Source organism: Columba livia, chromosome 7 (genome assembly GCF_036013475.1).
Source record: "Columba livia isolate bColLiv1 breed racing homer chromosome 7, bColLiv1.pat.W.v2, whole genome shotgun sequence".
Classification (NCBI taxonomy): Eukaryota; Metazoa; Chordata; class Aves; order Columbiformes; family Columbidae; genus Columba; species Columba livia.
Genome location: NC_088608.1, coordinates 16,638,967 through 16,664,835, shown reverse-complemented (window position 1 = coordinate 16,664,835; position 25,869 = coordinate 16,638,967). Strand labels below are relative to the sequence as shown.

At 40.8% G+C, this 25,869-nt stretch overlaps 1 protein-coding gene across 2 annotated transcripts in view; it reads left to right on the top strand.

Annotated features, from left to right (window-relative positions):
• The first annotated feature begins 8 nt into the window (after positions 1 to 8).
• Positions 9 to 25,869, top strand: part of USP37 (ubiquitin specific peptidase 37) — a 36,334-nt gene continuing 10,473 nt past the window's right edge. The window contains exons 1-18 of one of the 2 annotated variants that reach the window (XM_065070698.1): positions 9 to 178; positions 1,044 to 1,251; positions 4,855 to 5,026; positions 5,579 to 5,679; positions 6,909 to 7,090; positions 7,440 to 7,514; positions 8,088 to 8,185; positions 9,702 to 9,786; positions 10,662 to 10,823; positions 11,277 to 11,408; positions 13,411 to 13,534; positions 13,778 to 13,983; positions 15,051 to 15,168; positions 16,390 to 16,469; positions 17,809 to 17,973; positions 19,416 to 19,481; positions 20,481 to 20,631; positions 23,325 to 23,577. In XM_065070698.1, coding sequence (XP_064926770.1) covers positions 1,096 to 1,251; positions 4,855 to 5,026; positions 5,579 to 5,679; positions 6,909 to 7,090; positions 7,440 to 7,514; positions 8,088 to 8,185; positions 9,702 to 9,786; positions 10,662 to 10,823; positions 11,277 to 11,408; positions 13,411 to 13,534; positions 13,778 to 13,983; positions 15,051 to 15,168; positions 16,390 to 16,469; positions 17,809 to 17,973; positions 19,416 to 19,481; positions 20,481 to 20,631; positions 23,325 to 23,577 — 2,326 coding nt within the window. In that variant the 5' untranslated portion in view covers positions 9 to 178; positions 1,044 to 1,095. The remainder of the gene's footprint in view (positions 179 to 1,043; positions 1,252 to 4,854; positions 5,027 to 5,578; positions 5,680 to 6,908; positions 7,091 to 7,439; positions 7,515 to 8,087; positions 8,186 to 9,701; positions 9,787 to 10,661; positions 10,824 to 11,276; positions 11,409 to 13,410; positions 13,535 to 13,777; positions 13,984 to 15,050; positions 15,169 to 16,389; positions 16,470 to 17,808; positions 17,974 to 19,415; positions 19,482 to 20,480; positions 20,632 to 23,324; positions 23,578 to 25,869) is intronic. The other variant, XM_065070699.1, reaches the window with a different exon arrangement.

Here is a 25,869-nt window from a genome sequence, read left to right as displayed (position 1 = left end):
GCTGTCGCGGGGCGCGTCGGGTAGGGCGCCACCGCCGTGCTGACGTGAGCGGGCGCGCGTGCGTCGCGCGGTGTCTCGCGCTGCTGGCCGGTTCCCGCCATCTGCCGCCGCCCCCCTTCCCCCCCTCCCCCCCGGGCCTCAGCCTGCCCAGCGGCGCCGGGGACACACCGGGACGCAGGTACCGTGGCTCGGGCCCCCCGCCCCCCCTCCCGCCCCCCGCCGCGCCCGGTCGGGTGCCCCCCCTGCCGCGCGGCGCCTCCCCTTACAGCGGCCCGGCCCGGGGCGGCCATGGAGCGGCAGGGCGGGACGCGCTGCCCTCTCGCCCCATCTCCCTGCCCGGGCGGGCGGCGGGGGCGCGGAGCCCCGCCCGGGAGCGGCGGGGTCGGAACGGGAGGGCAGCGAGGCCGCCACCGGGCCGGGCTGGGAGCGGCAGCGGCGCCGGAGTGCGGGCAGCGGGGGAGCCTCGGCTGCGCTGCGCGCAGGCGCCGCTTCATTCATTTTTTCTGGTTTCCATGTCGCACACGCCCCGCCGTGCGCACCGGGAGCCCCCGGGGGGCGGGGGCGGCTTCTCGCCGCCGGTGGCTTTCGCGGGCGGAGCGGCAGCGCTGGAGGCACTGCCGCCCCGGGAGCACCTGCCGGGCCCGCCAGGTGACCGACCCGCAGGTCCCGTCGGAATACAGCTCCTTGTCTCTCTCAGGCTTCCCCGAAACTTCGGTTTCTGTCTCTTACCGGCTCTCCTCAAACACTTTTCCCCCCCCACACTTAAATCGGTTGCAGTTGCTTTAAGGCTTTGCCAGAACATTTGTGTCCAGGTTGAGTCTGCTCGCTGTTCAGTGGTGAGGAATCAGCGTGTTGCTGCCCAAACTGCGAGATATTTTATTGATCTAAGTCTCCTTTGCTTGTGTCTAGCTCTCCTTCACTGTGTTTAAAAATACCAGTGAAACTGTTCTGCTGAGCTTCTTTCTACAGAAACTTTAAGTCATGCTTATATCTTTCTGTAGATTCTTTGGCAAGCCTAGTTACGAATTTCTCCTTTTTAACAGGTGTTTAAGGCAGAGTACGCTTACCCTGGTGAGCTCTTTCCCGTGAATAAGCATGGCTCCGCTAAAGGTGCACGGACCCGTCCGGATGCGCAGCATGCAGACTGGGATTACAAAATGGAAAGAAGGGAGCTTTGAAATTGTGGAGAAGGACAACAAAGTGAGTCTAGTGGTTCACTACAATGTTGGAGGAATTCCAAAGACATTTCAGGTACACCAAATGTTAAGGCTTTTGTTTGAGCAGTGCATGGATCGTGCTCTTTTGTGAACAGCTGTCCTCTTCAGGCTATTAAGTGTCATGCAAACCTCCCTCTGTCACTGTTTCTTGTTCCACGTTTCCTGAACACTAATCCATTTGTATAACTCTCCTGTAAATTACTCATGTGTATTGTTAACGGATCTGCCAAGGTTGATGTCAAGATAGCACTGAATGGGAAGAACCAAAAAAGCAGAGAAAAGTCACCAAAGTATATAGTATCGTGGGTCACGTGATCAGATTTTTGGGATGTGTAGCCTTTCTGCTACTGGTGCATTTGCAGAATCTAGAGGTGAAGATCTTGAATGCTTTCTACTAGCAGTTTTTCTTGCTGTTAATGGTGTTAACACACTTGTCACCTCTTGGTTGTTTATACAAGACTCTGCAGAACAGCAGTTGTTGCAGTTTTGGGTATTAAATAAGCCGGGCAGTGTGGTTTCCTCACCGGGAGGGTGATGCAGATTGCTGTTGAAGATTCTCGTGCACTTTTCTGCCTGTTGCCTTTTTTTCATTCTATAGTTGTCTTCAGCTCAGTCTTCCTGTGTTTTGTGCAAAACACCCCAAACTGAAAGAATGTTAAGCAGTGTTTTTCTCTAAGAAATTTCTGTCTGATTTTAAAATACACAGAAGATATAAGAGCAGTTGGAAGAAAAAATAAATCCTAACTTATTTAGCAACTTCATAACAGCCTAAACTGATCTAAATGTTGGCTTCTGCTTTTTCGTGCCACAGTTGTTTTTCAGCAGTAGTCTTCACCAGACCTTTCTCTGAGCCCTTTATTTCTGTGTGCGGACTTGGTGAAAAGTTCACTTTATTTTTGAAACATCAGGTTTTGCTGCCTTAGTGTGCTGAAAAGTCTCAGCAAAGAATCTGTCAGCCTGTGTTAGAATCAAGACGAGATAAAATCGTTAGCTGTGGATAGTTCCTACCTGTGTTACTGCAGACTTGAAAAGAATCGTCTGTCTCCTCCCTTGTGATGCTGTGTCTGTGTATTTTAATCCAGTATTGGACCGTGTTGCTTCTGGACCGTGTTCTCCTCTTCTCCTCGTACCTTCTCTGGGTACTTGTTCTCACATGCTTCTTTCTGCCTGGATGAGCATTAACGTGGCATGGCAGTGACTTGAAAGGTGGTTCCACAGGGAGGATGAGCCTGCAGAACTACTAACCATGGCCTAAAGGGGCAGGTTTTTCTCCCAGCCTCTCACATCTGCTGGCTCTGGCACTCATCAGATCTCTCCATGAGCTCGGTGGAGGGTTTTCACATGAATTAACTCATGGAAGGGGCCAAATGCAAGATCTGGTGGAAGGGGTGATACGGGACAGTGCAGCTAGAAATACAGCAAAGGAGGAGTAGGAAATACAGGAAATACAGGAGTAGGAAATGAGCAGCCGCATCTTTGAGCTAATTATTTTTGTTTGGACGGTGATTATTTTCCAGCAGGATTTGCTTTCTGGTCCCGTTCGTCTTGAAGCAACACAGACACCAGCACAAGAGTGTTGGTGGGAGCGAACAGTAGGCAGGGACCCGCCTGCCCTTGCGCTGCTGGCTTGTGCCCGAGTGTAGCTTGTGTGAGCCAGCCCTGGTCCCTCCCAGCACTCTTCTGTGCTGCTGCAGGCGTGACAGATACCTGATAATTCTGCTTTACAAGTAGTGTTCTCTCTCTCTCTCTCTCTCTCTCTGTCTTTTTTTTCTTTGACAAGTCGCTCAGGGAGAGCTGTGGGTGATTTTTTTTCTACTTTTTTTGCTTCTCTGTAATAGCGCATTTGGATGAGCCCAGGGCTGTGTTTCTTTCTAGAGTGACTGGTGTGTCATCAAATTTCTATGTCAGATGTTAAGTTTTAGTGATGTTTCAAAGCTTTGATGAAGTTGTTCTAGATGCTAGATACGTATTAAGAGAAAAATTTGATTTACTCTCACCTCCAAAGACTTTGTAACACTGACTGGGTCATAACAAGTGCATGGAGACTGTGGATGGAGCCCTCTCGTGATAACATTTTGAGTTGAAATAGCTTGTTTTGCACTGAGATGGTGAAGTGACTGTGATCACTTTCCGTTGGTCTCAATATTTTAAGAGAGGATGAAAAATGTGGAGCCCTCTTTTCAATTCTCAAGTCTTTGAAGACTTTTTAGCTTATATTAAAAAAAAGATAAGGCACAAATAAACAAAACACAAACCAAAACAACAAAAAAACCCATCCCCCACCAAAAAGAAACCCAAACCACAAGGATTGAGAACAAAATATTTCAGAATTGTAGTTTTCCTGGCAAAATAAACCCTTAGTTTCTGATCAAGATGGTTTTCCAGCCTCTCTTGTAAATGGCTGTTGTGTCTAGGTTGGCTTTCCAAGAAGCTGGAGATCTGCATGGAAAAAAGAAATCTCACTTTCATCTACCTGAACAAATTTAAAGAAAAACTGGGAATAATTGTTATTTTTAAAATTGTGTATAATTTGAAGGAGACAGGGCAGATTCTAGAGCAATGTATGGTGAAACTTTGGCATCAGAGTGTAATTCATGTTCATGTCTATTAATTCAACATCATTATTTAGACCAGTATGGTGGCATTGTGCACATCAGGCCAAATTAGGAGAAGACTACAATCTGCTGGGCAGTGTTTTTCTCCCTCCTGCGTAGTGCCAGTGGTTGTGGTTTCCAGTCTTGTATGAAGTGTTGGGTACAGCGATGTGCTGGGGTGGGGGTCGTTGTGTAGCTGGTACCTGATCTTAGGTTAGGCTAAAGAAATGGCAGCAAAATGAAGAATTAAGAAAAAAAGGACAAGGGAGTTGAAACTGAGAATAAGTTTAGGTATGTGTTGTCAAATGTGTATGCAGCCTGCAGATGTGAGAGATTCTTTTGCTGCTTCTGCTTTAGGAGTTACCCTCAACCTGCATGGATAGTAGAGCCTTTACTGAACAGCCATTTCTTATAGATGGCTTAACATGAAATAAAAATTAAGTAATGATACAACAAAGTAGCAGTGGCATCATTAGGGAGCACTAATTGTTATAAAAATTATTCTTGCATTTGACCAGAATGCTGAGAATTTTGCCACCTCTTAGTTGTTATAATGTTGTATATAGATTGTGTTTCTTATTGACTTACTCCCTAAGCAATTTTTTTAAACTATATCAAATCTGCCTTCCCTGAGGGCAAATTATGAAGTGAGTAGAAGTTTGTAGTTAATGTTTAAAACTTTCCCCATCTTAAGTTGTATTTCAAACTTGATGTGGAATTTTCAGGCAGCTAAATGGGACTGTATGAAGCTCTTATTCCTTTGCATTCAAAAATGTCGCACTTGATAGCAAAGCAAGCTTCAATAATTTTATCCAGTAATATAGGGAGTGTTGAGCCGTAGTGATGTTGTCTGTTCTGTCAGCTTCCCAGGTCACTGATTGCAGTAATTCTGTGAGGCTTAGTCTTCGCTCAGAATTGAGCAGGGGAAGTATTTCAGTGCAAGCGCTTCTAACCCTCTCTATTTGAAGTGTTTTGTTTGAGTTTGTAAGTATTTTGCCCTTTTAAAAATGAATTTATGTTTATAGTCACCTTCTTGTTTTCAGCTAAGCCATAACATTAAAACTGTGACCTTACGACCAAATGGTAGAAAACTATGCTGCCTAATGCTAACACTAAAGGATACCAGCTTCCTGACAATTGATAAGGTACCATTTAAAGATGCAAATGAAATGCGGATGTATTTGGATGCAGTTCATCAAGACAGGGTTCATACTGGTGAGTGCAATTGTTGTAAATTGTGTTGATAACAGTTTGAAGAGGGGTTGGTGCTCTGTTTTCTTTTTTTCATCTTTAGCCATTTTGTCCTCCTTGCGTTACTGACTTCGTTTGCATTTGTGTAAATGCTTCTTTCTGGCCTTGAACCCCAGTTTTTGTTATACACCTTTCTCATATTGTACCTGTGTCACGTTGAACAATAAACAGAGGTTAAACATGTAGGAATCGTTTATGTTGTAACTATGTTGGTATTTGAAAAACTCTTGTCTGTTTACCACACATGCATAGTCTCTTTCCTTTTTATTTTTTCTTCAAGTTTATTTTGCTCTTTTTAATGGTAGGAACCTTATTGACACCTAAGCAAATGGCCATTCTAAGGAATTCCCATAAACACATGCTTATGTCTGTGCACTCAGAGTATTGTCCTGTCTGTTGGCAAGAAATCTAATGTGTCCCTTCCAAAATCAAATCTAGCTGAATAACATCTTACAAATAAGAATGCCAATCAGTTAAATGCTGATCAAATCAAATGTTGTGTAATTTTCCTGTCAGCTGGGAAACCCTCTCAGGGATCTGGCAGCTTTGGAGGTGTGCTGGGCAGCAGGACCACGCAGAAGGAAGCTAACAGGCAATTCTCTTACATGGAGAACCAGGTTTGTTTACATGCTCAAATTATTCCTCTCCTCTAATTTTATTTCAATCATTTCCTCTTATTGTATGTTGTAATATTTTGCATCCAAACTTCTTGTAACCTGGAGGACTTGGGAGCAGATGTATAAGGGAGGTTGGCCTGTGTGTCTCGCTCGCGAGGAGGTACATATTCTGTGTGAAGAAGGAAGGTCAGTGTCTGGCCGTGCAAGACAGAATATGTTCTTTATGCTGAGCTGTCAGGCCAAGGAGAAGCAGAAAGAGGGAAAGTACGTGATTAAGACTTGCTTCTCACATAGTTTGGAATGTATCTGTGTTTATACTGAACACCTTACGTAGCAGCTGAATATGTTATAGTCAGCATAGGTCTTAATGAGTTTAGCAGATGTTGGCCAAATGCATATATTGAAAAGCTGCTGACCCAGTGTTGTATCAGAATAAAGTTACGGAATTTGTGGCATTCTGCTCAGGTTTTTATGTAAATTTTGCAGATTTCTCCCTTAAAGTGCTTTTCCTTCGTCCTGTATAACACAGATTTCATGGTGTGTCTGCTGGCCTTAATTTGCATTATTATCTCTGTGAATATACTTGTATTACCACCCTCAGGGATAATATTTTTTACATTGTCCCAAAACAAATGTACATATTGCTTGAAGACAGTCTCGCAGTAAAAACTCTGAGGCTCTGTATACAGCGCTAAGATTAGATATGTTTAGTTTTCAAGTTGAAAATTGACCAGCATTCCTTAGTCAACCAACTGTTAGCTGTTTCCACATCGGGGTGCTTGCGTGGCCCAAGGCTGTCAGGGCACTCTTCTGATTGTGTGGTTTTTAATATGGCTTTTTTTTTCCTAATACTACCTGGGATTGATCTGGAGATAGGTATGAGTCATGTCTTGGGGTTTTTTTAATATCTAAGCATGTCAAGGAGATTTTAAAAGCTGAAGTTCAACTGACTTAGTATTGGAAAACAAGAAAGTCAGTTGGTTACTTCAGTAGAGTTTTGTGTCTGTTACTTGCATAGATACGGTCAGAGTTTTATCTCCAGTCTAATTAAAGTCTCTTAATCTAATACAAGTAGAGTCTCTTAATCTAATACAAGTAGCATTTTTGTGCTTTTGGATGCCAAACTATAACAAGTAGAACAGTGGTGTAAATACTAGTGTAGACTGAAGATGGTCAGAGTTTTCACTGTTTGGGTTGTCTCCCTGCCCCCTTCCACTTGGGCTTTTCAGACTCCTCCCAAAAGAGTGACTGTGGAAAGTAAGGAGGAAAATCCCTTTCGAAAGGTGCTGGGTACCCCAGCAAGAGCCTCTGTTAAGAACTCCACTGGAACTGGAACATCGAGCAACAGGGTGAACATTTCAGCATCTCCTGCATCATCAGCCCCTCACAGAACAGGCCTGTTGGAGAATCGGTAGGAGTGTTATCCTCTTATTATGATATTGCTAAACTTTAGCTCTTTATAGAGCTGCAGGTAGAACTTGGTACAACTAAAGTAGGACCAGAATATATTTCTTCCTCTGGTTTTGCTATTACTTTTAACAGGATGTTAATGTGTGCTTTTCTAGCCTCTGGCTGGTACTGGCACTAACGTAAGAGTTGGGCAGACCAAATTCTTCTCTGTATGCTATGTTATAAAAGTGGAGTTTGTGGAAGATAGGTACAAAATGTGCAGAAAGCCTTGAGGAGTTCTGTTCAGTTGGAAGAGGATCATTTACTAGCCTTTCTGAAAGAATGACCACTTCAAAAATTTTTGTCATCAGTGAAAAGAGGAAAAGAACACAACTGCCTGGTTCAGAAATGAGTGAAGACTATCCCAAAGAGAATGATTCTTCAACGTAAGTAACCGTGGTTTCTAATTTCTGATTTAAACTCTTTGTTCATTTGTAAAGGTAATTTTTTCTGAAAAGAATGCCTGGGTATTTCCTTTCTCAGCAACATGGTACAGACCAGCCACTGGTGAACTTCTGAACACAGTGGGTGCTTGGAACAGCGTTTGCATTCAGGATTAATGTGGGGAATAGAACCTGCTCTAGCAGTTCATTTGCAGGAACTGGCACATGCAAATTTTGTGTCATCAGTTTAGTCAGGACTGTCATATATGCCATACGTGTATAGCAATAGGTGCCTTCTTTAATGAACTTGCTTTGAGCCCTTTCAAAACCAAATTCATAAAGGGAAATAGCCATTTAGAGAATAAGCTCTGTGTGATTGAAATCAGATTTAATCATAAGTAAGGAGGCTTCTTTAAATGAATTGCTTAAACTTTTCTGCAAGTAAAGTTTAATTGTTTCATAGTCGAATATTAAAGGTGATAGCAGTGAAATGTTTTAAAATAAGTTGTAAATATCAAGCAGGAACATCCTTTATTTTCTGTAACTTCACTGACTTCCACTATTGTTTATCTGTAGGAATAATAAAGCCTTGAGTGATCCAGCTTGGAAGTACTTAAACAGCAGCAGAGAGAAACAGTTGAATCTGAAGCAGGCAGAGGAAAACAGGACATCAGGTAAAAAAAGAAAAGTAAAGCCAAATGACACCTGACTTTGACCAGTATGGTTTTTCTCCTTTGATACTAGTTTTGAAAGCTGCTGCAGAGATGGTTTTCCTAATCTGCTTTCCCTGTCCCACTAACTTTCTTGCTTCCTATAGAGCCATACATGACATGCAAACAACTTCCGTTTTCGAAGCCTGTCCTCCTGTAGCATGACCCTGACCTTTATACTTGGGTGCTGCCGCCAGCCCATGTGCCGGCTTGTTGGAAAACTCAACAAGCAGCTTCAAATTTGGCTCCAAACTGCCCTTCCCCTCGGGAGGGGATTTCTGGGAACACCTAAGGATTTCCATTTTGCTCTCTTTCTTGTTTAATTTTAAGGCTCTGCTTTTCTATTGATGCCCACATTAATTGTAGGCTGGTTTTTGTGCTGAAAACAAGTACTGTTTGCTTTTGTTTCTTTATCTCATTCCCAGAACGTAGAGGAGGAACTCTTTGGGGCCAGGACTTTTTTTCTGTTTGTATCACCACCATACTGGTGTGCGGCAAGGTTTTATTGACAATATAGAAATAACAACAATATAGACGTAAGCTATTAAGCAGCACCATTCTTCAGTTTTACTGCTAAATACTGAGCTGCTTTCCCCATAAAGGGAAACGCATTCGAGATTTTGTTTTTATGGGAAATGTTGCTGAATGCATTCTTTTTTTAGCGCAGCTCTGATGGCACAAACATGTTGCTGGAGGAGCCAGTAAGGTGAATGTTGATCTCTGAATAAAAATCTGCTTTGCTCTTTAGAGTTAGAATCTGTCAGTGTATACCTGCAATTTCAGGTAACAGTATTGCAAACTTTTTTCACATAGCTGCATTTTTTCGAGGCAGCATAGCTCATACCACTTCAAGCAGGGATAGAAGCAAATGTTTATTCATTATCCAACCCAAATTATGCTGCGATTCACTGTAGTAGATTTTTTTATTTTACTCTTGAGAGCATGTTTTTTAGGTGGCACCATTTGAGGCATTAGAGTCTCAGCATCTGACACTATGATATAAGAACAATAAAACAATCGTATTTTGTCCCAAGCACATAGTAATTTACAGTGGAATTTGGAGTGGGAAAAGAAGCTTTTCACTTCTGCATATTTGTCTTGAATTTTGAGAGCACTGTATTGAAAATCACTAGTGGGTTTTCTGTTATGTGTCCTGTATATTTGAACAAGAAATGGATATTTATTACCTTTCAGACAGTTAGGACCCTTCAGTGACTTGTTAATGTTCACATTGCTATTCAGAATTGATGGAGATTATGGTGATAAATTAAATTAAAACTGCAGTGTGCCTCTGCTTACATATTATTATTTGCATTAGTACTTCCAAGTATGTGTGTTAGTACTTTCCCAGCCAACCCTGTAAAACAGTATTTGAAGATTTTTAAACCAGTTGACTAAATACTTTTCAGCCAGTTTTATATCATATAAATAGCTGAGTTACCTGCAATAATATGACCTGCCTCTCTCTTTGGTTTTCAAGGTATTTTACCACTGCAGTCGTCATCCTTTTATGGTAGTCGGTCCTCATCAAAAGAGTACTCCACAGGCAGTTCCACCTTGGACAGGTAGGACTGATCCACTGGCATGAACTGTAAATGAAAGTTCTTTCCCAGAAATTAGGATCTTCTGTTTATTGTGTGTTTATCATGTGCTATGTAGCTTATATGCATAAAATGAGTATATATATATATTAAAAACATTTTTTTTTCCCCAGGAGTACAGTCCAGGTATTCAGTGTGGCTACAATTGCTGTAGTTAAATCTGCAAACTCCAGTTATTGCTTGCAATAGATAGACTTTCTAAAATCTCCCAAGTCTGTTATAGTCATTGTGAGTGACTGATACAAATTATATCTAAGCTCTAGATGGTTCAAATGATATATAAGCTCTGGAATTTTAGACCGAATCCTTGCTTTATTTTTCCAAGTAGATAGATGGCATGAAACGCTCTATTTTAGTAACACTGTATCCTGCTGAGGTTGAGATTTTTCTGTGTTAGATGCTGTGCAATCAGACTGTCAGTCTCTGGCTTACGTAGGTGAGATACAAGATCAAGGAAAAAAAGAAGCAATGTCCACTCTTTACACATGAGGAACTGAGGTCCAGAGTGATTAAGTTACAAGAAATAGGCTGAAAATGAAAACTGTGGCCCAGATGTGAATTTTAAGTGTATCTTAGAAGTGGTGATCTCATGCTATATGATCTTAAAGACAAAAGACTGCATGCACACCTGTAGATGCAACAAAACTTAACCAAAGTATTTAAGTGCTCTGGAAAAAAATTCTCTCTCACACCTCTTTTGCATTATAATGCATGCCAGTTATCTTGTGTGGCTTTACCAGTCCTTGTCTTCTATAGTGATATAATTCCAATGTCACGGACTATAGTTGTCTAAGGAATAGCATTAGAAATCTTACATTTCTTGTACTTTATGTTTTTAGGTCTAGTGCATCCAGCCAGACCTCTTCAGCCAAAAGGAGCCTGGGATTTCTTTCTCAGCCTGCCCCTCTTTCTGTTAAAAAAATGAGATCTAATCAAGATTACACAGGGTGGAACAAACCCCGAGTGCCACTTTCCACACATCCTCAACAACAATTACAAGGGTGAATTTAATTTTCTTTACCTAGCGTACGCACTTTGGTCATCATAACATGAACATTCTAGTTAATTATTTAATGAAAAAACATCCTGAAATTAGTGAACACTGAGACAGGGAACACTTTTCGTAGTTTGGAAAATATGTATTCTTAAATTCACTTCCTGAGAATTTTAGAGATGTAATAATTTCAGGTAATTAGTGTTCCTTTTGCAATCAATTTCTCTATCTTATATATACACACACACTTTTAAAAATTTTGATCATAAAACCTCATGGGTTCCTAAGAGATAAACACTATGTCCCGTGAGTTTTCTGTGTAGTTTGAAGGTAGAGGGCAGCTCCAATAAGAAACTGTGGGGAGTGGCTGGGGTGAATGTCCCACATGTTAGTAGTGCTGTGTTTAACGCTGGTGTGTTCACACATTCACATACATACCAATCAATCTTCTTTTTTTCAGATTTTCAAACTTGGGAAACACCTGCTATATGAATGCCATTCTACAGTCCTTGTTTTCAATTCAATCTTTTGCTAATGATCTGCTCAAGCAGGGTATCCCTTGGAAAAAAATTCCCCTCAATGCACTTATCAGGTAAAAGTCACTTTCTGGGAAGGATATTTTCTCTTTCATTACTGATAAACTAGTTTTGTAATACTGAAACACCTTTGTAGAGAGTAATTTGCATGTGTAGCTAATAAAATAAATTCCAGAGCTCTCTGTATTTTGGAGTTTTACTTTAGACAAAGGAAGTAGACTTAAAAATTGCAGTGCTGAGTTACAAGCAGTCTTCTATATCTTCTGCTGTATTTCTAGTGGCAGAGTGAAATGCTTTGGTAGACAATGCAAGAAACTGCAAAATAAATAGATGCAGAATAACTTATTTTTAAAACATTACTAGCTATGGTTTAAGCTGGTCAATAACTTCACCTGGTGTGTGAGGACTTAAGCTTTTTTGGAAAATATCCTTTGTCTAGTACCTGTTGAGAGTGTTTGAATTCTGCAGTTCTGAGTTCTTAATCTGTTTCTAAATTCAGCTGAACTCTCAGTTCAGTCACACTTCATGCCCAGAAACTGCAAAGGTTTCTGTAATATGTAAAACTCTTTTCTTTTTGAAATATTAAATTCCTGTGCCATTCAGATTCCTTGGTATGTCTATCAGCAAGGCAAACTGCTGTTTGTACCACACTCCACCATTTGGAAATTTTATGATATGTGCTTTTTAGTATCTCGTTTCTTTTCTCTTACTAAACAAGATGCAGGATTATCAGAGCCATTTCTATTTCCATTTCATAGTCTTTTCTGTCTTTTGGGGTCATTTCTATTTTTGCTGTGTCTTCTTGAACTCTTCCTATGCTGCTTGGGTTCAGAGGTTGTTCCCTGTGCCCTTTGAAATGTCCTTTCCCTAATTTTTGCAGAAAGACCTCTGCAGTTCGTGCCCCGTATACCTGGTGGCAAACGGTGTGGGCAGAGCTTGTGCCACAGGACCTGCGCTGGGGGGCAGCAGGTGGTCCGGGGCCCGAGTCCAAGTCAGAGCTGATACTTTGACTCTGTTGGTTTGGGTACGGGCACTTGATCCTACGTGATGAATGATTTTCTGTTTGAAAAGCAATTGCCTATCAACTGCTTTCTGGTGAAAAAGGTGTCTTTCCCAACATGCTTCACCAAGCAGTTGTGGATGGAGGGTTAGGAGAGCATAGCTCAGCAGAGCAGCAGAAACTGGCGGAGCTGCAGTAAACTGATCATATTCTTTTGGGAACTGGGTATTAGTTGTTGGTTTGGGGCGGGAGGGGATTGCACAGGTATTTTCTGTCGTATTTGTGTGTGTGTGTGATGGGACATGACATCTTCCTGTCTCCTTCCCATGTATTTACTGTGACTGAAACTGTTGTGCTTGGAATATACTGAGTGTGTATTTCCTATGAAATTGTAAAGCAGTTGTAAAAGATCAGGAAATCACAGTAACTGAGAGGCAAAGGTGAAGTCAATTTGAACAGTTTTTTAATAAAGTTACCAGTAACACTAAATGTAGCTTCAACCAATGAATTCCTCATAGCTCTTTTGGCTACAGCTGTTTTTCACTCTGATGTGATGTTTTACTGCCAGGAGGAGGAAAGCTTGAAGCTGAGTGGAAATTTTAAAATTAAGAAAGGAAAAAAAAAAAAAAAAACCTGTCTGACCATGCGGGTTGAATTTAATGATTTTTGTGTTGCTTACTTTGGCACCATGTGATTTCTTATCTCCTGTCAGTACAAATATTTTCGAAAAAGCGTTGTGGATTTTTTTCTCATTGTAAAAGATAGAACAGAAATAAGTTTATAGAACTTTATAAGACTCTTCTATTTACCTTAAAAGACTGTGGATTTTTTTTTTTTCATTTGGGTTCTGTTCCAATGATGGCCTCAAATGAGATTACAGAACACTTGAAATGGAAGAGGTTAATTATATATGAGATATTTTCATATAGAACCCATAAACCACTTATCACAGGAGAAAAGCCTTTAGAGATTCAGATTCTTAAAATGAGATATTGTGAGTTTTATTTCTCTAAAGTCCTGGAAAGGCAATCAGTATTTCATTACATTGACTTCTGCAGGCGTTTTGCCCATCTGCTTGCTAAAAAGGATGTCTGCAGCCCTGAGGTCAAGAAAGAACTGCTCAAAAAGGTGAAAAGTGCCATTTCGGCTACTGCAGAGAGATTTTCTGGGTACATGCAGAATGTAAGTACCATGTTGTCTAGAAACAATTATGTGTATTTTGTTCAGTGTTTGGACTGCATTGAACTCCTGTCAAGCTTCAACTGTTTGACAGTGACTTGAGCTTTTGATCGAATGATGAGCAGAACTGTCTTATTATTGCTGAATGCAATGAACTAAAACATAATTTCCCTGGTCTGTGTGTGTTTGAGAGCAGGATACTGAATGAAGTTGTACAAAATCACTTTGAGTTTGCCCCGTTTCTAGGATGCACACGAATTCTTGAGCCAGTGTCTGGATCAGCTGAAGGAGGACATGGAAAAGTTAAACAAAACTTGGAAGAGTGAGCCAGTCCCTAATGAAGATAACTCCCCCGGACGGGCTTCTGATGACCTCTCAGCCACCAAAGTTTATACATGTCCGGTTATCAGTAACTTGGAGTTTGAGGTTCAGCATTCTATCATTTGCAAGACGTGAGTATGCTTGAGAGCTTTTCTCATTTGTACTTTAAAAGACAGGAAAGTGTTTCCATCTTATATGACTTCATCTGGAGGCTGTAACTAGAACTAAGAACTATCTTTTTCCAAAGCTAGAAAATATTCTGCAGTCTAGAAGTGCTGTAAACCTCACACCACACTGCTGCTGCTACAGGCCTTCTTTAAACACTCTCGATCCGTTTAGTTCCTCATTACATATCCAGTGGAAAGTTTCTGTGCTTTTTGCATACTGGTTGTATGAAAATAAGCAGAAAAGGGGGTTTCAGCCAAGTAATGTTTCCTCTCAAAAAAAAATTGGAAGCCATGGTTTTTATTAATTCTTTCCCAAGGCCTTCCAGGGAATGGCATTTTCTTCTGTCTCTGTAGGTTATTGTGGAAAAAGGTGTAAACCAGGGTGTCTGGCCATTTGTTGAGTATGAGCTGTGCAGCAGATTTCCGTATGGGATGTTTGCAGTCCACTGAGTTGTCATGAACTCAGATATTTGGGAATATTACTTTGTGTGTACTCCATTAGTTCCCTAAAATAATTAGAAGTAAATTGCATGCAGGTAATAATTATTGAAAATAATGGTTGTAGAGTCTTTTTTTTTTCTAGTTAAAAAAAAAGTGTAAGAAAATTGAGATTTCTTTTTAGATGGACCCTTGTTTCTTTCTGAAAAAAACAGTCTGAAAGTACATCTAGGCTTTCCCTTCTTATGGACTGGGCTGACTTCTTTTCTCCTGAGAACACTGCCTAAGACATGTTTGGCTACATAGCAGTCACTTTGATTTCCTGTATACCTGATCCCTTGCTTCTCCAAAGCAATCTGGTTTTTTTGTTCTCACCCTTACAGAAATGTTTCTTGCCATTTCTAAAGCATCAAAGTGAAATCTCAACATTTGACTTGGTAATAAACATCAAACAGTTTCACTTTTATGAGTAAAATAGATCAATGAAGGGGCATATATTTACTGGGAAGTTATTTTAGCCTAAAAAATCTTAAGTTGCCATTAATTTCAAGTATATTGTTTGTCAGACTTACATGAGCTTGTTTCTTTTTCAGGTGTGGTGAAACAGTCACCAAACGAGAACAGTTTAATGACCTCTCAATTGACCTTCCTCGAAGAAAGAAATTGCTTCCTTCTCGATCAATCCAGGATTCTCTTGACCTCTTTTTTCGGGTACGTGGTTTTGGGGTTGTCTTTATTCACTGTGGAGTACGTGTAGATTCTTTATCCTACGGAAATTTTGATTGTGTAGCTGATTATTAGTTTCTATGACAGTAGTTGCAGACATGTGAAATAATTAACTTTTCATTCTTTTGAGATTTGGACTTTAACAGTATATAGGAGTTTTTTATTGTAAAATGTTGTGATAAAATAACTAATCCTTACAATACTGCTATGAAATAGGTAAACTTCCCCATTTTGTGATGGAAGAGTTGAGACAAAGGAGAGGAGGGAGGCAGTCAGATTGAGACAGTCACTCAGGAATTCCTGTTTGCTCTCCTGGGCTAGGATGCTTCAACAGCTTGTGTACCAGCCTAAATTGGCATGGAGGAAAAAGGTCATGCAAATATAATTATTAGAAAAAATAGTTGTAATATGTGGATGCTTATCTTGTAAATAGATCTTCAAGGTGAGATTTCTGAAAGCTGAAAATGAGCCTTACCTCTATGAATTAGTGTTGCATTTTGTCATATCTCAAGACAGGTCTGTGTTTTTTCTACATTTACAGATAGTGTTTTCAACAGATAGAAGAAAAAGCCTAGCAATTATTCTAAAAGGTTGTGGAGGTCTCCTACTTACAATCAAAAAAATTCTTAAAATTATAGTGGTGTCCTTTGGCGTCACTTAAAGAAAAGGGCTGTAGAAATGTTTGATGGCTAAGACGTGTAATTTGAGCACAGCGTTGCTTCCCCTTTTGCTGCCTGTTCAAAACTACTACAGTGCAGCACATCCTTGACAAGTTTAGATGAGGATAGCTTTTCAGGAATAAAGTTGAGGTTTTGAAGAAAAGAAAGAAAACTTCCACCAAAGGTTATTAGGAAAACAAAAACAAGGAAACAAATCTGTGTATGGGAGAGAAAACCATAAAGCTTGCAAGATTGTCACCTCTCTTTGGAAGCTGATTTGTCTCAGCTGTGGCTAATTCATTGGTCTGCAATAGACTTGCAGGAAAAATTCCACCTGTGTTAGCAGATAAGTTGTCATGTTGTAAGCCCTGCTACCTGCCCTCTTACCAGATGCCCTCTCGTTAGGTCATGTTGAAGGTAGTTATAACTTTAAGTGTAACTGCTGTTTTGAAGAGCTTCCATGACAGCCAAAAGCAATGTGCTTTCTGTTGAGATCTGTTTGATGTGTCTTTTGTTCCACTAGTCATTTTTGTGTTCTCTGAAACAGGCAGAGGAAATCGAGTATTCCTGCGAGAAGTGCAATGGAAAGTCTGCTGTTGTCACACACAAGTTCAACAGGCTTCCCAGGTACATGTTGACACCTGTTCCTCTCTTTCCTGGAACCACGTGTTGCAACAGTGCAAGCAAAAGTCCCTCAAAGAGTAAAGCTGAGAAAAGGAGTGGGACAGTGTGTACGATGGTCAGCATGTGAGAAAGATGCATGTGCAGGCAGTATTTAGTCTTCATGCTGTTCTTCCTCTAAAGAAGCTCTTTTGGGCACCCTCTGCAACTCTTTTTTTCTTCCTCCCTGTCAACTACACAAGGAGGGCTGAGTTTTCCCCTTCCCCTTTTCTTGCGGTTTCTGGGATGCAAGGGAAGCAGAAACAGTAAATATATTCTGGAAATTTGATATTTTGTGCTCAGCTGACCTAATGGGCAGGACTGAGTTAGAGGCATTCATTCAAGAAGGTCTATAAAGGGTTTTGCTTTAATCAGTTAATTCTTCCCATGCTGATAGCAGTTTTGTCTCTGAGTAAGCATGACACTTTGAGGCAGATTGCAGACACTTGGAGGCTCAATGCACACTCAATAGTTCCTGACCTCATGGCTGGGTTTACTTCATTATTTAGAGTGGAAGTGCTTGGAGGCAGGGATCGTTTTCTCATGGGATGTAAAGCTACAAGAGTCTGTTGAGTGACTTTATCTGCCCTGTGTCCTTGTCCTGAGTGTCCTCATACTGAACCCTGTAACCTGGTAGTTAGATTGCGTTTTGCTTAACTACTGTATTTATGCTAACACTGCAAAACTGTTGTCACAGCACAAGTGATGATACAGCTGCGTGATCTAAACAGACAGTACAAAGCGCAGCATGAGGGAGAAGGTTCTGTGTAAGGAGACCTTTTCAGGTTCTTTATACTCTTGTGATCAAAAGCTGTCTCAAAGATAAAGCATCATCATGACAGATAAACCAAGTTCACATCTTGCACTTGGCACAGTTCTCCCTCAATTTTGGGCAGCTGTGTGATCCCTCCATCGCAGTCTTGAACACCTCGGAGTAGTATACTAGCATTCTGGCCTATAACGATAATATTTTAATTGCTTCCTGCATCTTACTGGGTAGTAGAAAATAATGAGTTTGGTAAGAGCTGCTGACTTCTGCTCGACTGCAGAGCAAGGTGATGCAGATCAAAGCAGGAGGCCTCTGGAATCAGCAGAGTCTGCTCCTTGCACTCAACTTAGGTTGAGTGTTGGGCAGGAGAGTAATTACCCGTCTCTTGCCATATAAGAGATGGGTGGTATTTCCTCACCACGCTGAAGTAATAATCATTTTAGAGTCAGGTGAATGCATTTTATAAACTTGGATTTTGAATCGGTTTTCTGACTTTGGTCTTGAGATTAACATTTGTCCTTCTCTGGTATCTCTCAGGGTCCTGATTCTTCATCTGAAACGATACAGCTTCAATGTAGCATTGTCTCTCAATCATAAAGTCGGGCAGCAGGTGGTTATTCCAAGATACTTAACCCTACTTTCACACTGTACTGAAAGCACTAGGCCGCCGCTGACCCTGGGATGGAGCGTCCATTCTGCCATGTAAGTGTACAACTCGTGATTGCGCTGCCATGTTAAGCACATATACCTCAAGGTGGGCAGTCAGATCTCCTCCAGAAGGTGTCTGGGCAAGGAAATATTAAAATTCAGATGTGCACTGCTAATTTGTAATGATGCCATCATGAGAACATGTATGGAAAGGAAGCACGATGGAAGCAGTAGGAAGAGTTGGTGAGGCATTATCTAGGGAATATTTGGTAAGATGGAATTCTTCACTGTACTCAAAAATAGCTTTCCTGTCCTTTTTATGAGAACTTTTGTCAGTAATTTGTAAAATTCATGCCTCTTGGTCCAAAATAATCTAGATTACCTTTTCCTGCACAGCACACTTAACTCTGCTTAGGAGATGCAACATCCTACCTTTTTCTGCTAATATCCACTTAGACCTCCTGCACTGTCATTCATTTTTCAGTGTCCTACCTGTGCCACTGTTATATCTGAGCACTTCACAGGCTGAAAATACTCTCTCCTTTTCCCTTATATCTGTGCAGCTGCTTGCCCTGAGACCCAGGGATTAAATGTGCCAGCTGTCACATAGGAAGTCTGTGACAGAGTAAGGAAAAAGAATTCCTCGGGTCCCTTGTGGTTCTTGCCCAGTGACATAACCTCAGTAACCCTAGGGTTACATCAGGTGTATGTGTTCAGCAGTGTGACAGGCATTCTTGTGCTGAACATTCAGTGATGTTTGAGATTGATGTGGATCTTTTCCAAGAGTTTACTTTAACAATAGAAATCTTGACCTCTTAAGTGTAACGAAAAACTTAAACTAACCAGAGCAAAAATACTTGAAAATATATTTGCAATAGCTTTCCAGTGGCACTTTTTCAGTCATTTAAGCCATTCTGATTGACCAGAGGGTGGAAAGGTGACTAGGCTGGAGAGAAGTAGCCCTAGTTTGAGGGGGAAGGTTAGAAAATATTTGGAGGCCACCTGATAGATAGATGGTAGTGATACTGAGGGACTTGGAGGAGCCAGTGAAAGGATCAAATGGAGTGGGAAATTTGTTCAGAAGAATCCAGGTAAGGGAAGAGAAACAGAGATGTGGGACATGCCAGAAAACCAGCTAATCCAGACAGCAGCAGGAGACTGTGGTTTGGGAGCAGGAGCTCAAGAGTTGGTGGGAACCAAAAAGAAAAAGGAATGAATTGTCTTGACATGGGAGCTCAAAGCCTTTAATTTGTGAGCTTGTCCCCAAGGCTGCATCGCTAAGAAGTGAATCAAGTTTAAAGGATTATATACGGTTTTGAACAACTGTTGTATATTTATAGCATGATGGAGTTATTAGTCTAAATCTATGCAATTAGCAAGTACATAATGGTATTCTACTTGTTCCTTTGGTCGTGAATTTGCATGCATAGCAGACAAGTAACCACTTATTTTTTGATACTGTAACTACTGCAATAAGTACTTTGCTTTTTCAATAGTTCCCGTCCATTGAAAGCCTCCCAAATGGTGAATTCCTGTAGTATAACCACTTCCACGCCTTCCAGGTGAGTTACAGCTCAGAAATGCCTGTGGCTTGAGGTTTCATGGGATAATTTTTAAGGCGTTTTAAAATTTTCAAATTATTCTTCTTTAATCTTTCCACTTTTTCTGTTTGTTTTCTATTTTTTTATTGTAGTAAATTATTTCAACTGGTGTCTTTTTTTCATATCTGAGTTTTACTGGTGTTACATGCTAGCTGAATGGTATGGTTTGCCTAGTTGACACGACCACCTTAGCATTTCCCGTGAGAACCTTTGGGGACTTGTAAGAAAGCAAAGATGATTTTTCTTTTTCAGACTAATCAGCAGAAAGAGAACTGAGTTTAGTTTGTACAGATGATTTGTCAGTGCCAGCTATCTCAAACTAGCTTGCATTTGTAGTTGCAAGTCACATATATAAGAAGCAAAATGTCTTCTAATTCTGCAGTTTTCAGCTATTTTCTCTCTTCTGGCTCTGTGGAGCCCCAATGTGTGTTTTGGGAGCAGGTGATTAGTTCCTTGACTTTATTTGCAAAGATGAGAGGGCATTTGTTCGTATTAGGCCCTTTTGAAAGGCCGGTTTTTGATATGGTGAAAAATGTGATATCACATTGGATAGTTTTGCATTGTGGAATACTTAGAGACCACATTTCCTAATTGAGCAGTAATCGTGACTTTCCCAGACTCCCTTGCTGGGTAATAAAGCACAGAATCCTCAGTCTTAGAAGCAAGAGCCACACACTTAGTAACTGTTAAGGCTGTAAGTTGCTATTGCAGGCTTGAAGAAGGTATGGAAGTTAACCTAGTAAAAGATTGATTTTTATTTTTTTTTTTATTTTTTTTTTCTGAAAAGCCTGCCTCCTATGTCAATAACTTTTTGTTGTCAATCGTTGCAGTTTGTTCCCCAAATTGTACCGCCCCACAATGTGAAAATCGAGCGTAACACTTCTTTAGCGGTTACTTCGAAACAGATTTCTACAATGCTACAATGTCATGAAGTTTTACAGCCATGTTTTTAATTTACAGAAAATACACTTTCAAGTCAAAGAGCTCTGCAGCGCTCTGTGTAGATTCTGACAGCGATGATGAGCCGTTGAAACGTTCCGTTGCCCATAGCCAAAGGTTGTGTAACATACAGGGTAGAGATCAGCAACAACTGCAAGAAGAGCCAGAAAAGGTAAGGGTAAGAACCACAAACTTCCGTATACATAGATCCTGTATGTGCTCATGTCTGGCCTGTGCTTTTCTTAGCATAGACTGTGAGTAAAGTTGATGTAAGATAACTTTTTTCTCCTAATTAGCACTGCAGTGCTGGAAGGGAGTGTTTTGCTAATTGACCTCGCTGTACAGTTGTCTTGGGTTCCCACTGGGAACAGAGGTAATTGCTTGCAACTGCATTTAGGTTTTCAGGTTATGTATACCAGCTGCTTAGCAGTTTTGTCAGTCCTTTGGGTAACTTTTACTGGTAACATTTCCAGGCTGAAATATAGTGGGCTGTCAATAATAAAATTATGCAGTAAAGCCCTTGATTTAGTTAGATCCAGTAAAAGTTGGGCTAGTCAGAAATATTCAGTTGAGAGACTCCTCCACAAGTTTTGTTTGTGAGGAAGTGTAAGTAGTCTCTATGGCACAAGCCCTGTGAGTGCAGAAATTTTTGGCAATAAAGCCTGTTAATTTGAATAGCAAATTAATCATAGGCTTTCCAACCTGTTGTGGGAAAGAGGCAGTGATGGTGATGATTCCAAATAAGGGACTTTATTCTTTGTGGCCATGCACGTTGGCCACTCCTCAACCACAGGGCTGACCAGCCACCTGTTATCTCTCCTTGTTCTCCTGAGAGGACCTGCTCCTGGTCCTTGTCCGTGGAAGCAGCATTACTGCTGCTGCTCTGTTCCCTTGGTTGCTTCTCACTGTAGCTGTGGATGAGGCTGCGTTAGGGGCTTGGCAGTCACTTGGTGGCCAGTGTATCTCCCGCAGGGCACTGTTTGCGAAACAGCCCTGCCCTGTGGGAGAACAGCTGGAACAGCGGCTGGATACGGCATTGGGTTGAGGGGGCAAACAGCAGTTATAGCATCATAGAAGAGTTTGGGTTGGAAGGGATGTTCAAAGCTCATCCAGTCCGACCCCCTGCAATGAGCAGGGACATCTTCACCAGCTCAGGTTGCTCAGAGCCCCATCCAGCCTGGCCTGGGGTGTCTCCAGGGATGGGGCATCCACCACCTCTCTGGGCAACCTGCGCCCGTGTTTCACCACCCTCATTGTAAAAATTTCTTCCTCGTGTCCAGCCTGAATCTCCCCTCTTCTAGTTTAAAACCATCATCCCTTGTCTTATCACAGCAGGCCCTGCTAAAAAGTCTGTCCCCATCTTTCTTATAGGCCGCTTGTAAGTACTGAAAGGCTGCAATAAGGTCTCCCCGGAGCCTTCTCTTCCCCGGGCTGAAGTGAGCAGAACTGCAATTTCTGCGAGTTCTGCCTCTGCAGGTGGAGTAGTATTTGAAGTAGTTTTTAAAAATATGTATTTAAAGCAGCCTGTCTTAGAACCTGAGCTACTTAAAATCTATGCAAATAATTTCTAATAGGAAAGTTCTATTCAAATAATGCAAGATGCTGTTAAGTCTTTAAAGTCCAGCCACTGAGTTAGTGTTAGTTGTTGGCAAAGTGCCTGGAACTAGAGTTTGCTGAAGAGCTAAACCAGTTTTTATGTTAGTAGCCTGCAGGTGCAGAGAGAGAAATCAGAATGCTTAAAAAGCAGGTACTCGGCTTTCCTTATTCAGTGCAAGAATAGATGTGAGGAGAGAGTTTGAATTTGTCAGTTCTAATTCTTGGAGGGCATGATGTCTAGAAATAAGCAATTTAGTTGGGTAATTCGTTTGCTAATCTTGTTTGATAAGCCAGTTTTAATACAAAATGCTGTATAAAACTAGTCTTGTTCATCAAAAGCTTGCTGTATAAGTAAAAAGCACCAGTTAACAAAGTTCTGAGATCCATCCAAATGCACTTTGAAATAAGACCAGGATAAGTACATTCTGATAGAAACTAGTTTTCCCCATTTTTTAACATAATATAGGAAAAAATCTAAACATATGGTAAGTAGTGTAATTGTATAGATATGTATACATGGAGGTTAACCTCCTGATTAAGTTAATATAAAAATCATTGAAATTACTGTAGTAGTTGTAAATCAGTATGGTGTAGGAGTGGATGAGCATCAGTTTTAGGAAAATTACTAAAGAAGGAAAAATTCAGATTAAGACTGCAGTGTTTTTCCTTTCTTCCAACTCAAAGTTGTTCTTTTCTCATTGGGAAAGAATAATTCCCCCCTTTCCCTGGTTAACTGTTTTCTTACTTGGTTTGCAGAGTCCTGCTCACCCCTTGAGATTTCACATGGCAAGTCTGCAGCACCAAACCTAATTTTAATTGCTCTTCGTACCAGCCTGATTTCAGTTCCTATTCTTCCATCGCTGTGTTCCAGTTCAATTACTCTCATGTTGCTGCTTCAGTCTTTGTTAACAAACTTGCAATTTCACTACTTGTGCCTCAGCACTGACTTGCCAGAGGCTTGAGGATTCATCACAACATAAAGGTGGAACATGAGTGTTGAAGGGAAGAGTTACCTGGTGTGTGTTAATCCACAGGGCCTGTAAAAACTGGTTGTAGTTTATATTTAAATATTATTCCTTGGAGTGAATGTAGCTACAAAGGTTGTCTCTCCATTGACTCTCATATAACTTATCTGTTTAATGTTGACAGAGCCAAGCTTCCACTCCCTTGGGTTAATAAAATAAATTTAAAAGATCTCCACAGAAATGTAAAGCTGATGTTCTATCCCTTTTTATTCAAGCACTTAATCATAGTTCCATTTATCTCTAGGGTTCAAAAAGAAGTAAAATGGAGGGTGATAAAGCTGATCTGGGTAATGCTGGTTTTGATGGGATGAGCGAAGATGAGCTGCTGGCAGCTGTCTTAGAGATTAGCAAAAGGGAAGCTTCTCTGTCTCTGAGCCATGATGAAGATAAACCCACAAGCAGCCCAGACACTGGTTTTGGAGATGATGAAATTCAGGAATTGCCGGAAAACCTGGAATCTATGGAGATGGAGAAACCCAAAGCATCATTAGACTCGGGTAAGGCAAAGCAACCATCTTAATTGGTCTATAGTGAGCTAAAGTGGGTCACTGATAGCAGTAGTTTGGTATGTATGGGGACAGAATCTGGGTACAAGAGCACTGCTGAAACTGCCTGACTTCCTCAGAGTTTTCTTGCAGTTTCGCTGTGTATAACGTGTTTAATTCATTGAACTGTGAAAATGTATTTTACGGCGTGTCTGTCACCTCTCTGATAAAGGTAACATCATCTTTAGAGTTAATTTCCATTTCTTTTTCTCTCCTGATTAACACATGCTGCCACTGGTTCCCATACCAGACAATTCAATTTACTAAGATTTGGGAGCGTCTGGAACCTAATCTTCTGTAATCAGAAAGTATTTTCGTTTCCATAGCTGTTGCAGCCTGGGCAGCACAGTAGCAGTGTTCCCATTGCTGGCGTGTAAGAGTGATGTCTGGAGCGTCCAAGACCCGAATGCTTTCATAAACGCAGGGTTTTTTGTCACTAATTACTAATTAATTTAGCTCTATCTCTAATTTTTTGTAATACTTATTCATGTGAGAGCAGACCCTTGAGTGTAAGAGACTGGGCCTCCGACCCAGAAACACGGTTAAGTACAAGAAGGAGCCTGTTTGATCTCAGTGTGGGGAAATTGAGTCTCTAAGTGTTTATCATGTGTTACATGCCTTCAGTCAGACTTTTACTTCTATAATAAGCCAACAATATGCTCTTCTCCTCTAAGAGCCAGGAGGTTAAATATTCACAAAAAAAAAACCTTGCTCTATTACCAAAAATTGCATGTGTTTCGATGGGCAACTCTTGATATTTTGCGTGTTGGAAGGCAGGATATAAGAAAATGAAGTCTGTGGTCAGCCTTGTTTGTGCCCTCCTTTGTATACACTGGTGTTGTGTGGAGTTGTGAGACTCTGGCCATATAAATGTATCTCTAGCCAGGTTTTCTTTGGAAAGCATAATGTAATTATTTGAAGACTGTTGTGACACTTAAGCAAAAAGTATGTGTTTAATAAAAGTTTCTCTATTTTCTGATTAAGAATGCAATTAAATGCTCAACATTGCATTCAGCTTTCTGTGTTTGACTGTGTGTGACCAAAAACCCCAAGTACCACTCAGAGCACACAGTTTGGCATTCAGCTGAGATATGTATCTCTGTGTGTTGAGTTACTAGTTACAGCAGCTGAATGTAACTTACCATGAGTTTACCATCTTATGTTCTGTTTAAAGGAAATACAATTGCAAAGGATGCATCAAACAAGATGGTTCTAAACATGAAAACTTTGTCCGTTTCTTGTTACCACTAGTAATACATTTATTTCTAAACATGTAATAGTTTGTGGTGCTTTCAAAAAAGGCTGATTTAGATATGACAGAAGATGTATTTTCTGCTACATGAACCTCAGATAACAGTTGTATGAGTATTTCTTTTTACACTGGAAGTTTTCAAAGGTCATGTAATAAATTCTGTTTTGTTTTTCATCTTAAGAGGATTAGGCTGATGGATTATAGTTCTGGTGATCTCGTGTTTAAGAGGCTGCAGATACCGAGAGTGCCTTGTATAATCTTTGCCAATAACTAATGAGCAGATTCTGGAGTCTGCGTAGGGCAAAACTAAAGTTTTGCATGTTGCTGCATGATAGCTGTTGGAGCAGGTCCTGACTCTTTCTCAGCTGCAAGCAAACGGGAGAACCAAAGTGTCCTGCAGCTGCAGGAGGAGATGCGTGCAGTGGTTCAATGCACGTTCGTTCCAGAAGTCTTGTAAAACACTTCTGCCATAGTGTTCGCTTTAAAGGTGAACTGAAAAATTGTAATGTTCTTGCACTTTTAAAGCTGTAGATAGCGTTCACAAGATTGAAGCTCTTACCTGAAGTAAAAGTTGACGAATATAAACAGTGCTTCAGATTTGTGCTTCCCTCTATCTTACCTATGATTTGGCTTTAATTTTGGCTTCATCTATAGTACTCTGAGGTATAATATGCAATGCAAATTTTTATAATCAGTCGTTCTTTCTAGAGACGTTCAAGTGTCAGCTTCACGGCTGCAGAAACCTAGTGCTGCGTGACATCTTTCTTTAGTTAAAATTTATGTTTCTGAGTGAACATAAAAGGCTAAGAAGAGAACAGGTTTGGGGATTAAATCAAATGGTTCATCTTACATTTGTTAAAATAAGACTTTTGAGCTTTTCCCATTTGACTCGTGTGTTTTTTTTAATGGCTAGTGAACTCTCCCTGTCAATAGATGTCACTGTGCTGCAAGGATTGTGGTGATTTAAGAGGATTTAGCTGGTAACAAACAGA